The following is a 16,425-nucleotide window of genomic DNA, read 5'->3' on the forward strand; positions in this document are numbered from 1 at the left end:
TTGACTTTGACTTTAAGGATTGCAGGTTTTGCTTTTGAATTGTTTTGCCAAAAACTTGGACAGACAGTGATTTTACGTAAGAAAAACAAGTTTAGTTTTTCTGCTCACAGAACAAAAAAGCGGGGCTCACTGAAGTCTGACTGAACATAATTTTTGCAAATCGCAGCTAAAGGCAGATCAAGTCATTGCCAAGACAATCACGCTAAAAGTCACAGGAATTCACTGTGCAAACTGTAAGATGCCTTATGTGCCTCTTGGCATTCACATTGTCTCAACTCTTACTCTCTGAGTCTCTGGTCTTTTGGTTGCATCTAAGCATCCTTTAATCAAATGTCTCTTCTTTGTCTGGTAGATGTTGAGTTTTCAATCAAGTACTTTTTGTTAAAAATGAAAGAATCACACAGATAAATCAGATGAAGTTGTGTGTTTTCTTTGTCTGTTTTATATTTTATTTAACCATTTATTAGCTAGTGCTGTCCGTGATGTTGCTGTCTGTGACCCCCGACCTCGTCCCTCTCCTCTACGGTTTTCTGTTTTTACATCTGTTGGCTGAGTGACAGCAGACACTGTGTATGTTCTGTTTCCTATCAGATCTGAGACATATTATTAGTATATTATCATTCACAAAAGCTCTGGTGGACACCCAGGTAACTTTGAAGTGAATAAAAGGGTATGAAGAGAAAGGTGTTGCTTCAGAAAGGTGCTGATAGTAAATCACAGCTGTGTTGAAGAGGTTCCTCTCCCAGAAATAAGTTAAGGAAGGAACACTAGATGAGTGCAAAGTTGATTAGTGCCTTTGTGTATTTTTGTACTAATACAAGGAGTGAATAGAAATCTTGAATCCAACATCAGCTTTAATGCAAGAACAACATTCTTCTTACAATGTTCTTAAATCTCTAATTAAGTCTTAAAACTGCATATTTTGTTAATCTGCAAGTTGATAAGAGAATCCCACATTTGCAGTGCAGAATTGAAGTTCCATTGCAAATATTCAACGACAAACTATTTTTTTAGCTTATGGTGTCTATGAAAACTAAAACACAATACAGTAGTAATTGAAAATACACTGAAACGTTATTACTAGTTTAAAGACATTTAATCTTTTGGCGTTTCACATTGAGACAGAAAGTGTTGGTCAGCTCTCTGGATGTGTCTGAGCCAATCTTTAGTTTGCCCTTAATCCTACTCTGGCGTTATAGACAAGGCAGCATGACAGCCACTTCAGACATAAAATCTCCTCTGCTCTTTTTTATGTCTACATATCCACAGGCTAGAGAAGGAGGGCTTTCCCTTTGCCCCTCTTCCCCTGATCCCCGCCCTCAAGTCCCCCAGGGTACAGTGTGACCCATACAGGCACCCAACTGGAAGGCCAACGCCACTATCCTCCCCTGTTCCACAGTACACATACCTCATTAGGCAAAGCCCCACCCTCACAACTTGTTTTACAGTTCAGTATGATATCAGTCTAACCTACTGACCTTAATAAAATGAACCGCCCAACCCCCTAACTTCCTAAGCATGACCTACTTAATGTATATGAGCACATGTGGATGTACACCCAAACACACCTCACAGATGGGCCTTTTTCTCTCCCACTTTTCCCCTTTGCCATTCCTTCAAGTCATTGTGTTGAGCAAGATGACACATTTTTTCCAATTAGGTGTGTGCTTGATAGGTCATATTACTGTATTCCATATAATTTTTCACCACACAGGAAACGGTCAAATGTCACAATAATTATTTAAATTGAAACTGAATTGCTTAAATCTTGCCCTCTAACAATACAGGAGATGGAGAAATCAATTGTTAAAGAGGCAGAAATGCCAACTTCTCCACTGACAGTAGACACAATAGAACCTTATGTAATTCAGCCATTAGATACTGTATGTGTGCTTAAAAATAAAGGACTAACTAACTCAACAAAATATTATAAGTGCAGCGACATTCTCTGAGGTTTGTTGAAAAGTACGCTATCATGATAATAACAATTGCTTGATTTGTATTTGAAGTAAAGAAAGTTCTTCACAAGATTAAATTAAAGGAAAAGTAAGAATAAAACAATAAGAAAAATCCACACAGAAATAAATTAAACAGTGGTGTAATGTATGTTACTAAGTACATTTACTCAGTCTTAGTCTTTTCTTTTCATGCCACTTTTTATTTCTGCTCCACTTCATTTCAGAGAGAATTGTTGTACTGTTTACACCACTAATTGGATTGATAACTACTAGTTACTTTACAAATTATGATTTTTGCACACAAAATGCATGTAGTTTATAAAATACAATGTTTTATTATAAATGAATATACCCAACAATATACAGGCCTCCAAGTACAGCTGAAATGGTTAGACGAATAAACGCTTAGTCGATTGACAGAATTGTTTCGATCGTTTCCAGTTTTTAAATTGAGTGAGGATTTTTCTGCATTGATTACTTTTAGTACACCTACTTTTCTGATGATAATTATATAATTTTACTTTCAGCGCAGGACATTTACTTGGAACAGAGTATTTTATTTTTGGTGTATGTGATCTCTCCAGATTCAAGCAGCAAACTTGTAAATGTTCAACAGGGTTCCTGGGTAGACCACACAACATACCATGTCTATAGTCTAATCTAGGCAACACAACAGTAAATATGGATTTCTGCCTGTCAAATATCAGAAACAAATCATGTTGGCTAGACAATCTAAAGGGGATGTTGAGTAAAAGTGGGTACATAGAAGCAACACTGTATCCTGAAAAATTTCCTAGAATGTACAACTCATCATGGATCACAGATATTCTAGTTAGCTTGAAGTACGATGTCAATAAATACTATTGTTTTAGATATACAGAGGTAACAACAATAGGATTTTCAGAAAAATTGAGGGGGAAAAGAAAAACATCTAAGCAAATGTGTGCCAAGCGGACAGACTTCATAGTCCTGCCACAGACTCCCCTCCTGCTTGCTCTCGTGGGCACATGCATTTGTGTACGTTGTTTGGTGCTATTTCTGTGTGTGTGTGGGTTTAGATTATGTCAAGAGCGCTCCAATTTTCAGTTTGCCAAGTGTTTGCAGCACATGCAGTGAAAGTATATAGAGCGAGGAGCATTTCAAATACGGTCTATGAATATTTAATCATAAGACAAACGGTAAGACAGGGAGCCAAATGAGCCAACCACTGATGTAACTTAGCTGGTGGAGCTTTGATAGTTTATGCAGTGTATAACTTTGAGTTGATATCCAGTTAATTGTCAAAGATTGTTTTGTTTTTGATATTCCTGGATATGGGGGCATGTGATTGTATGTGATACTTGATCGATCTTTGCAGGGAAACAGAAATAGCTAAAGGATTTGGTGTCTTGATTCACAAAAAGGTGGATGCTTAATGGCATTGGGGCTTAAACTCAGGTTTACTAACTGGCAACCTCAAACACTTGGCTAAATTAGTTCGCCCTGAAAATAGAATCACATCTCCTGGACTTTTTGTTTTTTTGATATGCTCTCATTTGCAACACATTCACAATATGCTAGTAATTACCATTTTTCTAACATGAGTTGTGCTACTACATAATATTTTTATGTGCTCCCTGATAATTGCAGAAGCAGCATGCTTTAATATATGAATATTATCTGACACATCTTCTTTGTCATTGTTTCTTTTAGTTGGGATGAGAGCAGTTCCATCAGCAGTGGTTTGAGTGATGGCTCAGACAACCTCAGCTCTGAAGAGTTCAACACGAGTCCCACGCTCAACTCCCTGCCTACCACTCCCATCGGCTCCCGCAGAAACTCAGCCATAGTGGTAAGTAACGCACACACGAGCATTCACACAACATACGCACACGAGGCCGTCAGACACAAATTAGCAATGTGTGTCAGGTTCAGTAGTATTGATTAAGCTGTCCAGTGAGGTATTGATGAGGTGCTGAATAATATGTCAAACACTCTGTGTCAATGTAGAAAGGACATACACACAACAGACAGCAAGACACTGTTACACTGTTTTAAGATTATTTTTTGGGTCATTTTAGGCCTTTATTTGATAGGACAGTTATGGATATGAAAGGGGAGAGAGAGGGGGAGTGACATGCAGCAAAGGGCCGCAGGCCGGATTCGAACCCGGCCGGCTGCGTCGAGGAGTAAACCTCTATACATGGGCACCCGCTCTACCAACTGAGCTATCTGGGTGCCCCACACCCATAATATTTATCACATCTGCAGCGATCAATGTTTGTGCAACACACGCACTGCATGCTGGATAGCTGCATTGTTCCACAAGGCTCCTTTTTGATCTTTTGTTGGGTTTTAAAAAGCTGATTTTTAATTGGAAAAAGGCTTCATTTGGAGGTTTTAGGGAGTTGTTGTTGGTTACTGATCTACACTAATCCATTTAACCAGGCAACACGTTTCATTACACCAAAAATCTAATATATCTGACATGTGGCAGTTTGGGACTTTTATCAAAGCAGTTTAAGCTCTGATTGAATCAAAAGGTTTTTTCAGATTTAGCTGATCCAGAGCCTGTAGTTTTGGTCCAGTTCAGTACTACAATTAGCCTAACTGAAACAAATGTCCATAGTGATTATCTTTAAACTTATTATGTAAATGTTTACTGAGGTAATAAATCAAGTGAGAAGTGAGTCACTCTCTCACAGACTTCTACAGAAACCAGCCTCCTTTTGGAACCGCAGAATGCAGGTTTAAGGCACTTCCGCATTTGCAACTCTTGGTTGACTGGATGCGTTGGCCATTAATTATTTACGTTCTGCGTGTGAGACGTAATACAACTCCATAACAACAGGCGGCGCTAGTCTGTATTGTTCCCAAACAAATAAAAACCGGAGATGAAACGCATTACAAAGGTCTGGCCATAGACATATGTCTACGGGTCTGGCTTCTCCTGAATTTTAAAACAGACCATACTGACGGCTCGTTCAGAATACGATCTAGTATTTTACAAAAATAGTTCACCGAAATTTGTTCTTGAAAACATTTTAAGAAAGAAATAGGCCAATCAGTTGCTGAATCTGCTTGTTTGAAAGATTTTCGTCAGATTTTGAGAGGCGTTTGTCACGTACGTCATTTCCGGTGTTTATCACAAGTGCGCTAATTTGTTAGACAAGGGCTAGTACTCCACCAATCAGATTGGTCATTGAGTATGACTGCCCAAATGGCCGATTTAACAAGTCAAATTGGCCCCAAATTAAAGCCGACAGCTCCTCCAACTGACGACGGCATGGAACACACCAAACAGACTCGAATCACCAACCTTGCCAGACTGTCCGACAGCTGATACTTGGGTTGGTGTGTCAGCGCCTTTAAACATTCACTGTGGGGATGGGAGGATTGTTTTCAAGTGTGTGATGTAGGTCACACCTCCACAATGTGCTTTATGTGACGGATGTAGGAGGAGAAAGAGAGACAACGAGAGATTGAGGGAGCAAGAGGGAATCAGCGTAACCATGGCAACCGAAGTGTAGGGATGCTGAGAGTGCGGGTCTTTGTCTTCCCCCGTTTACTGAAAAACAGGTCTAGAATGGCCATCTGCGCGCGCACACACACACACACACACACACAGGGCCATCTGCAGTTCTGCATCCAGGCCAGCGAGCCGCAAGAACCGGGGCACCTCCCTCCACGCCTAGTTGCAGAAGTCATAGCAACCATAACCCCCCTATGGCATCATTACCATGGTAACCAACCATCACCTCATCATGCACCCCACACACATGGTTCCAGTTCTTTCGCCATTTGCAGCTGATGTTTTTTTTCTTTATCGGTTTCTCTCTGTCTTTGTGTCCCGAAGCCATTTCTTTGTCTCCGTTTTCTCCTCTGTATCACTCCTCCTATTGCCTTTTTTGCTCCTGTTGATTTTAATTCCCTCAAAGACAGCTCTGATTTTACATTCGTTCCTCATCTCTCCCACTTGTTGCATAACGTACTGAATAAGGATATAAGGTTGGAGGAAAGACGGGGGCACAAAGAAGTCAGAGAGAGAATCAAAGCCAGAAAGTGGTGTATGTAGGTGGTACAAATCTCATATTTCCTCATTTCCACACATGGAGATAGACCAAGTATTCAGTTATGATACCTCGTCTTCACTTTACTTGCGTGCCTGCCTGCCTATCTGTCTTTATGTGTTGTTATGTTTTGTCATGGCTATCTGTTTCAATAATCAGGGAATGTATGAAATGACAATGTTTTATCAACAAGACAGGACACATGTACATACCTGCACACAGGCACGCACACACACACACACACACACACACACACACACACACAAAGACACAATTATATCTCCTCCTCATGTGATGTGAACCTGTCCATGGGGTCTATTGGTTTTAATAAAAAAGGAATTCAGCATATGAGTCCTTATGAGAACCACTGGATGCAACATACACACACACACACACACACACACACACACACACACTCCTGATGCATTGTGTAACTGTCAGTCTCCTGGAGGGGGAAAAATAATCTGCTTCCGTGAAATATCGGTCCTCATGCAGACTACTATGAACACTTACACACGTAACAGCAGTTGTGCATGGGTTTCAGTTAAGGAAGGATTTAAAACTAATTAAGGTTAACCTGAAGACTGAGTAGTGCACAAAATTGTTATCTGCTCTCTCTTAAATCTTATGTCATGAGTACACTTCCATATGTAATGCCCACAAACACACACAGAAGACTTTGACTCATTAGTGACCTCACATTTCTTTTAATTTAACATTTGACATACTATTTGTAGTAGTGTGCTGTTTGTGTAAATGCATACACAATGTTTGTGTGTGTGTGTGTGTGTGTGTCTGTGTTGGGCAGTTTCTTGCCCTGCTGTTTCTTTTGAAGTGTTCAAATAGAGCATACAGTAGGATTCAGACTTGCGAGATGAGACATCAGTGAATGCGTTTTGGGGTTAACTGAGTTAGACATGTTGTTTTGCTCTGAAAGCATCAAGATGAGGCAGAGTCTGAGGCTCTGTCTGAGTTCACACACCTCATCATATGCCAAACTGTGGCCAGTGATAAACATTAAGTACAGATTTCAAGAGATTCCCAATGTTTTTTTGCATAAATGATCCAAGGAGTTGTTCCATTGGCTCATTCTTCCCAGTGCCCCGAGCTCACTCTGTGGATTGTGTTAAGGGATGAGAAAAGAGTCAAAATCATCCAAGAGAAGCTAGATTGTTTTTTTAACAAAAAGTTGTAGTATTGGGAAAGAGTTTGGAAGATTGCACAAATGGAATACAGTTCTTGTTGTATTTCATAGTATTATGATTTTAGTAGTGGCACACACAAATGTATTCTTTCCTAAACATTTTCTTGACACAGTGTCTTGTGTCTGTCTTTCTCTTTCTAGATGCGTACAGATGCAGAGAAGAGATCTCTGGTGGAGAGTGGTCTGTCCTGGGACACTGACGATACAAAACCCAGCCGCAAGAGCCAGGGCAGCAGCGTCTACGACACAGGAAGTCTAAAGTCCGAATCAGCCAATAAATGGAAAAAGACCCGGACGCAAGGGGAGGGGCTAGGTGGAGGGAAGGGCGAACTGAAAAAACCTCAGACCCTAGGTCAAGGAAACGTGTTGAAGAAAGGACGAAACCCACCTGTTGGAGTGACCTCCCCGATCACACACACCTCTCAGAGTGGGTTGAAAGTGGCAGGTGAGAGGAGAAAACACACACACACACACACACACACACACTAAAACATACAGACACATTTAGTGAGGTGAATTATACTGTATAAATATAGCTATACTTGAAATAGTTTCATAACCTGAGCAGACTGACACATGTTTGCTTCTCTCTGGCAGTCTCACACCCACACACATTAATAGACACACTCTCTGTCTTTGTCCTACACATTCATCCACAGCTGCAGCCCACCCTCCGGGCCTTTAGAAAGTGGTGCCATGTATCAAACGCCCATCACCACCCACTCCCTTCCTGCCAGCTAACCACACGCATGCACGCACGAACACACACACACACAAACACACACACACACACACACACACACACACACACACACACACACACACACACACACACACACACACACACACTCTGACCAACCGTGTTTTTTTCTTCCTATTGGTCCAGCCTTTCCTGTGCAAGCTTTGTTTTTGTGCCAGACAGAAATAATTTATAGAACTTAAATAAAGGCCTTGTACCCAAAACAACTAGACCAGAGACGGTGTGTGTTTGTAATAGTGTGTGAGTGCAGACCTGTCTGAGTTTGTGCCAGCCTTAAAGAGTGTCACCCTTCACACTAAACACGCACACACTCTCACACATAAAGAGCACAATAGTGTGGATTGTGCATCTGCCTTTTAAGCACACCATCTGTGTGTTGTTAACTTAAGCACACACACAAACACGCACGCACACACTTAAATACACACACATATGCATACACGTACACATAAAGACAACCAAAAACAGGATAATAGTTGTTGGCCAATCTAGTTACACAGTGTCTGTGTAAACAGTCCTCTTTCTGTGGGACTGTCCTGTGTTTTCATTGCCAGCTGTTGAAATGACAGATATGCCAAACACGTGTGTTGAACCAGCCTGTGATCTGTGTGTCAGGCTGTTATTGTTATTGATGTGAATGCCATGAATCTGCTATCAAGGTTATTCACTCTGCCACAGAGTTTCAGACTCTAATTAATCAGATAATGGAGAGAAGTTAAAGCAGACTGTTAAAGGTTGCTGTAGCTCATGAGTGAGGAGGATTTCATGAATTTATCCATGTGAGCGGCAGAATTTCTTAGATAGTTAGAGCGGTCTCTATCTCTCATGCTGGAAATCAGTTCATTTCTGAGGTTTGGCTGTGTGTGTGTGTGTGTGTGTGTGTGTGTGTGTATGTGTCTGTGTGTGTGTGTGTAAAAGACACAGAAAGTGTGAGATCTTTAAAGACGCAACATTTCCAGGGATAGATATGAACTTCCATACTGTTTACTTATTATGTAGCATATTTTGTAGTGTGCACTATATACTAACCACATGATAAACATAGGTTTGGTTCATTTTGTTTAGAGCTGAAACTAACAATTATAATAATTATCATTTACTCATTTTTATGATGATTTTAGCTTAACTTTATCAATTGATTGTTTATGTTATAAAAAAAAAAGAAAATGGCTAAAAATAAGAAATTGTAACAAGTTTCCGGAGCACAAGGTAACCAGAACCCAAATATATTCAGTTTACAATAATACAGTATATAAGAGAGAAGAACAGCACAAATATTTAAAATTCTTGAACTAACAATTATTTGTTTTTCCTTGATAAATGACTTAAACGACTCCTCAATTGCAATTAATAGACAAATTAATTATTGTTTCAGGACAATCTGTTATTGTTTTGTACTAACTGAAAATAATAAAAAATGCGGTAATACTACACAGTCTTCCTTCCAGATACTTTTACATTTTGCCTCAAACTCTTTAACTTACTGACTCAAAATTGACTTTAACATAAATTATTTATTTATTTATATTATATGCTATGTACTTTATTTACTTACTGGTGCCCTGTGAACATTTATTATGTTTACATTGAGTTTTACTCAGTGTTGCTTTTCTAGAAAAAATAACTAGAATTAACACTGGTTGGTTTGTTTTTTGAGATGTTGTTGGAGCTTTGGAACCAACATCCACAATTTGACGACGGGAGACAATGTGGAGTCTAGGAATTAGGTGGCTCGTTTTCCTGGGAAAACACTGGGAATAATATTCAGGAATATGAGTTTGTGTGGATACATCATTCCATACTGCGCCCCCTTCTACCACAGTGGCCTTAAATAGAAGAAGACTTTGGGAAGCAGACTATAAATGTGGAGACGGCAGTGTTATAAATGTAAAGTATTTCTCTGTCTGCCTGTATAACTTCAGACATGCACAGGCCTCCTGCGTCAAGACACATGGTGATTCACTGTCTCTACACACGCAACGTTGAGCTCCACTGTCTCAATAGCCCATGTCAGTAAATCAAACTTCATTTAAGTCAAAATGAATACGTATGACTGCATTCTGTCAGTGTGTGTGTTTGGTTCTCCCAGCCCTGTTGGCAGTGTGTGTTAATGCAGCTTAATGTTCTTGGAACGTGCAGTGTTGCGGTTATACGATGGATTGAGTTTATGACTTGACTTGTAAACCCAATTTTCACATTTACAAAAAAGAACTCCAAGTATAATGTGTTGTCAGTGTCATATACCTATAAGATCCAATCACTGAGAACTCTGAGTGTGTGTGGTATAAATGTCTGGCCCTATGTGTGTGTTTTTTGCGGGGTTTTCAGTACCTTTAAGTGACTCCAGATGTCCCAAGGCAGCACGCCGGTGGGTCCCATTCAACAGCAGTTCTTTGACTCTGTTAATGCCTTGTATATAAACCTCCCATAACAACTCCCATTAGATACAAATTAAGAGTGTGGGTAGTGTGGGCTAGCACTTGTGTGGGTGGTACATACAGTGCACATATAATAATATAGTAGTTTTTTCTCATAATAACTTCCAAGCAAGTCCAATTAATTTGCCAACTGGGAAATGTACAGATGGGAACAAAATAACATAATTGTCCTTCAACCTCCGTTCCACCAGGCTATCTCTCACGCCGCCCTCATTCCCCATTGAGTAGACAAACTCAGTTATACTGGGTGTTTAATGCATGCGCGTGCAGACCTGCTTAGTGAATGTGAACACTAGTTTTCCACACACATGTTAATCTCAGCACTCTGCAGCTGTGACACACATACATACACTTACTGGAAAGCCACAGCAAATGGTTTTAGTTCATCAGGATGGAAAAGAGGAGTAACTGCATGATAACAGTGTGAGAGTCTGGTCTACACACTGTCTCTCTGCTCAGAGTCAGGCAGGGATTTGCTTTTATCAGCAGACAGTCAGACCTTGTGGGTGGTCAGATAAGATATCATGTCCTAATAAGGCTTAGTTAATCTCACTCATCACCAGAGTCTTTTCAGGCTTTAAACTGTTCAAGTTACTCATCAGTGAGTTCTTCTCTCTACCTCTCTAGGTACAGTAAAGTCAGATGGGAAGCCAATGGATAAGTCTCGGTTAACAGTGAAGAACTCCGGCCTTCAGCGCTCCTCTTCTGATGCCGGTAAAGAACCCAGAAATGGCACCGGGGCTGGTGAGCAACGTAAACCTCCGTCCGGCCTTGTTAGGCCCTCAACTGGTGGAAACTTTGGCTTCAAGAAGCCTACCACAGCTACCAATAACGGCACACACAATCCGGGGAAGATCCCTAAAACGTCGGGTATTCCTGTCAAACCAGGGACTGGTGGTGGTGGTGGAGGTGGTGGAGGACGTAAGACAAGTTTAGATGTTTCAAGCACCGACCAGAGTGGTTTTCTATCTCCAACTGCCAGGACGTCTCTCCAGTACCGCTCTCTGCCTCGCCCAGCTAAGACAAGCACCCTGACCTTAACCCGGCCGAGCTCAGCTCGCCCAGTGAGCACTACCATGGACATAGGCTCGGGGCTGATCAAACCGCCCCAGGGCTCTAGGCTTAAAGAGCCCACCTCAGGGCTTGGTTCTGGTTTGAGCAAGGCAGGTGGTCGTGGGATCCCGAGTCCCACTCCTGTCAATCAGACAGACAGAGAGAAAGAGAAAGAGAGGGCTAAAGCCAAAGCTGTGGTATCTGACTCTGAGTGTGGAAGTGGGTCTCTGAAGGGCAGCCCTGCTCAGACCCCCTCAGAGAACGGAGGCAAGCTGCAGGGGCTGCGACCTCCCAGCAGTGGCAAGGGCATGGATCTGCCCTCACCCAACCCACACAGGTATCAGCTTCATATACTACAAAAAACACACACGGGGCCATTTCTCAGTATTTTTCAACTCAATTTAATATAAAAAACAAAAAATGAATATGCATTAACTTCAGTATTGTCTGTCTTTGTCTTTAGGTTATCTGGGATGCGCAGCCTGGCAAAACCTCCATCCATGGCCCATCTTGACAAGCTGAACTCAAACAGCCTGGAAGTGGGAGTTCAGGAGTCCCTGCCACCTAAGATTCCTCCCTACTCTAAGCTCCAGGACCTGGCCAGCTCGGCAGGCAGCTCCACTGGCCCCTGCCTGACCCCCAGCCCTGCTCCTTTACTTAATGTGAACTCTTCGGCCTGCTTCTCAAGCTCAGGGGCAGGGTTGGGGCCAAGGCAGGTCTCTTCTCTCGGGGTTCAAGGGAGCGGTGGGAGCACCTCTCCTTTGATCTACCCTCGTCTGTCTGGACTGCATCGCAGCATGGAGTCGCTGCCGCTCACAATGAGTCTAGCCCCAGAGCCCCAGGAGAGGGAGAAGGCAAGGGAGAGGGACAGTTTGGTGAGAGGCTACACCACCTTAGAGTCCAGGCACAAAGATAGACAGGAAGACAGAGGCCCTCCTGCCAGCTGGAGCTCTGGAAGTAAAGCCTCATTGTCTCTTACAGACAGGTGAGATTCAATAACCTTCAACTGTGCATATATTTTAAACCCAAAAACACATGAATGCATACATGCGAAGCAGATGTTTTGTTCATGTTCATTTTTGTAATGCTGCTATGTATCTCCACCTACTGGTCTGCCGAGGAACTGCACCAACCTTAACTGTTGTTCAGGGAAGGCGCAAGTGGTCAGGAAAGTAATGCAATAATGCATCTCCCGCCCCTTACTGAGTGGGCAGGTCAAAAGAAGATTTGGTTGCCTTTTGATGACAAAATTCTCAGACTGGAAAAGCTCATTTTTGACAGCAGTGGCATTAATCAAGAGTAAGAAACAACACCTATTTAAACCTTAAAAACAAGATAATAATTCAAACGTAGACTGATAGAGATTTCTGTAGGATAGACTCAGAATATACTTAAGAATATTAGAGTTATTCAGAGGTTCAGAGGTATATTCAGAGGTAGACTTTGATAGCTTTTGCAAACATTTATTTGTGATTAACAGAAAGCCGGAGACAACAAACAGCCTTGTAAAATGCAAGAGGATGCCTATCTCCATCCCATGGCATCACAAACTAAAATGTGTTGTATATTTCATATGTTTGTACAGTCAATTATGTATGAGATGCTAAATATTGCCCAAATGATAGAATATGGATTAAAAAGAAATCTAAAAATCGTATATTCATCATGAACTGAAACTATAACCGCACACACACACAGACTGAGAGGTTTTAGGCTATTATTACTGCAGGCCAATTATCAGTGTTGTATGGGCCCCAGTGACTGAAGTCATAATTACTGGCCGACACCAGCTGGCTGCCAGTCATACTGTGCTTCTTTACGCCTGCTGCCTGCTCTTGAGATTTTAATAACTCCCTGTGGCAGTGGTTAAATGATGTCATTGTTTAATCTCCACAGTTCTCAGAGAGACAGAAACACATTGCCAAAGAAAGGTTTAAGGTAAGTGGGACACACACATACTGTACAGCTACACACTGTCATGCACTGATAGTTTGGCACAGTCTCTCATTGCACACACACACACACACACACACACACACACACACACAGATACGATCGATTAGATCCTTATTAAATGACAGATTGTGTTACTGTAATCCTGATCATCCCTGTCCATTGAATTCCATAAATCTTGCTTTAATTCCCTCAAAATCTCATTGGGTCCCACTGGCAACATTGTGTTTGTCTTTCCACTTGTTTAAAAAAAGATTGTTACGGGTAAGACTTTATTTTAACCCTCATTATTTAGCATTCAAAAGCAATCTGCCATTTGTTAATAAAAGGTCAACAACAACAAATATAAAAATATATTATATTACAATTTGAAAAACTTTCCTAGTCACTACTGTATATTTTAATGTTTTCTTAAAATGTATTAAATGTTTGTATCCTACGTATGGATGATAAATGGGGTTTAAAAATAAAGCAGATGTTTTTTAATTTTTTCTTACTTATTTTCATAGCTCTTCTTTTGTTTGACTTTGACTACTTTTGTGTGCTCTCTGTCAGATAGCATTTAACATGACGTTCCCAATACGTAAAAATGACATACCTCTCATGACTGATGGTTTCTTTATTAACCATTCACAGTGTCACTAACTTTGTCTTTGTCCATGCAGTTTTAGCGGTGCCTCCCAGGTTGAGGAGGAAGGGAAGGAGAAAGGGGAGAGGAGACACTCTCATACTATTCTCAGTTTGACCGACTCGCTCAATCTTCCCCTGCTGTCCTCACCCACCTCCCTGCCCCGCACTTCTAAGACCAGTACGAGTGAGTTTGAACACAGGCACACACACACTGAAAAGAGTGCTGATGAGAATAGTGCTAACACTACATTATGCATTTCATGTATAACATCGTTAACTGTCTTTCCTTTGACACTTCTGCTCTCTTTCCAGTGCCCAGCCCTGTCGGCGGACCTCCAAGGATGACTCGATCCAACAGCATCCCAACACACGATGCTTCTTTGGAGCTGTACGGAGCATCTCCGCTGGGCAGCACGCTGTCGCTGGCTGAACGCCCCCGCAGCATGGGAATGGTTCGCTCTGGATCCTTCAGAGACAAGGAGACAGACGAGGGTGAGCCCACTGAATTATTGTGATACCTGTTATTCAACAGTGTTGTTCATTGTTGTTGCGAAACTCATTTTCTAATTGGTTTATTTTGTTGCTTCTTATTGTTTTATACCTTTTAGTTCATGGGTCTGTACTCTCTCTGGCGTCCAATGCTTCGTCAAGCTACTCCTCGGTGAGTGTGGGCGGCATGCAGAATCAGGTAGCTACGCTTCGGCATAAGATGTATTTACATGGGAGTGGGATTGGTGCTTTTGTCTCATTTCACACTTTAAATAGACAAGACTTTTTTCTTGGGTACGCCCAATATTGTATTAGTCTCCTCTCCTCTCTACTCCTCTCCTTTTGTCTTATGTAACACCTTGACTCTTATTCCCACTGCTTTCAAAGGCTGAAGAAAGGATTCAGGGAGAGGTAAGTTGGTTCTTGCTCTTTCTTCTTCTCTGTCTCATTTCTGTCCTTTCATCCATCACTCTCATCTCTATTGTCTGTGGGAGAACAAGTCTGTCATTCATTTCATGGGCAACATCCACTCGGAGTCACTTAATCTCAGCCAATGTCAACTTTAGTATAATGCAACATGCCCGTTTTTCCTTACAGCAAATACGTAAACTGAGGAGGGAGCTGGAATCGTCGCAGGAGAAGGTGTCTAACCTGACGACACAGCTGACAGCTAACGTATGTACTGATTGTCTGCTACCCTACTTATCATTGATAAATAGTGCCGTCTTGCATAAATCACCCAAATAACCTATTTCCTTTTGCAGTAGCCTCAAATGTCCCCTTAAAAACATACAAGTTTAACTGAATGTCTTTAGCAAATATTCTTAAATAATTAAAATGTTATCCCCAAGTGGATTTCAACTCTCAAAGAAATTCCTTAAAGGGAATTTCCCATCTCCCTAGTAATATAAAAAAAGAAAATACCTTTGTGCAACCACACTCTTATCTATACAAATGACATTTGCCATAATTAGAGGTACAATGTGCAGCCTTTCACCCCGAGGCAACAAATGTGTAATAGCCATTCCCTCCAATTTTACACCCTATTCTTGTCACTCGTCTTGATGAACTGTCCACCTCAGTGACATCTACCCTGAGGCAGAGGTAACTGATACTCATAAAGACATCACGAGTGTTGAACAAGCGACAGCAGGCAAAGAAAGAGCAATGTCAGGGAGCCTTCAACAGTCTTGTATTTTTTCTTTCATACTGCTTAATGTAAAAAGATGTGCACCAGTGTATTGCTGCTGGAGTTACGCTTTTGATTTTTCAGTCAGTTGATCGAGACCTTTTAAAAGAAAAGTCTGATGGTTTTCTATATTTTTCAATGTGTCACTTTCAAAGACCAACAACAACAACATTGAATTGATCCTAGTAACAAGTATTTTCTGCCCAAAGCCTAATATACTTCATTCCTCAGTGAAATAGAGCTCTATTGTTGTCCAAAAATATATTATAATGATGAACATGGGCACTGTAGTTTATTTTTCCCCACATACAGTACACCACCCTGCTGCCTAAAATACTCATTGTTTCACCAAATTCGCATCTGAAAATAGTCCCCATCAACTCTGGAAAAGGAAAAATATTAAGCCTTTTATAAAAACTACACTGTATATTCATGACCTGTTTTTAAATATGCAAGTATTGCTTGCCAACCAAAAACGCTTCATATATCACACAAGGCAAGATACTTACCCTTCAGATGAAGTAGGAAAGATATGCACAGAGAGAGATTTTAAATCCAAATTGTGGTATGTCAGTTATAGATTATTTCTGTGCATTCTCAGCACATTTCTCATCGTTTCTTATGTGTGGAGCCTGAATAATGCTAACCTCCTCCTAAACCTCTCCCCAAAGCCACTTAGCCCTTGGCACACACACACACACA

General features: G+C 41.2%; 1 protein-coding gene across 7 annotated transcripts in view; it reads left to right on the top strand.

Moving 5' to 3' along the window:
* The window catches only part of LOC117947620 (neuron navigator 1-like), an 85,799-nt gene that overhangs the window by 58,826 nt on the left and 10,548 nt on the right, over positions 1-16,425 (top strand). For 3 of the 7 annotated variants that reach the window (XM_034876711.1, XM_034876716.1, XM_034876712.1), the window contains exons 8-17: positions 3,651-3,789; positions 7,353-7,656; positions 11,037-11,799; positions 11,926-12,447; positions 13,359-13,400; positions 14,081-14,229; positions 14,358-14,537; positions 14,654-14,733; positions 14,922-14,945; positions 15,132-15,209. In XM_034876711.1, coding sequence (XP_034732602.1) covers positions 3,651-3,789; positions 7,353-7,656; positions 11,037-11,799; positions 11,926-12,447; positions 13,359-13,400; positions 14,081-14,229; positions 14,358-14,537; positions 14,654-14,733; positions 14,922-14,945; positions 15,132-15,209 — 2,281 coding nt within the window. The remainder of the gene's footprint in view (positions 1-3,650; positions 3,790-7,352; positions 7,657-11,036; positions 11,800-11,925; positions 12,448-13,358; positions 13,401-14,080; positions 14,230-14,357; positions 14,538-14,653; positions 14,734-14,921; positions 14,946-15,131; positions 15,210-16,425) is intronic. The other 4 variants (XM_034876714.1, XM_034876718.1, XM_034876713.1 and 1 more) reach the window with 2 other exon arrangements.

The sequence above is a fragment of the Etheostoma cragini genome, chromosome 7, assembly GCF_013103735.1.
Source record: "Etheostoma cragini isolate CJK2018 chromosome 7, CSU_Ecrag_1.0, whole genome shotgun sequence".
NCBI classification, from domain to species: domain Eukaryota; kingdom Metazoa; phylum Chordata; class Actinopteri; order Perciformes; family Percidae; genus Etheostoma; species Etheostoma cragini.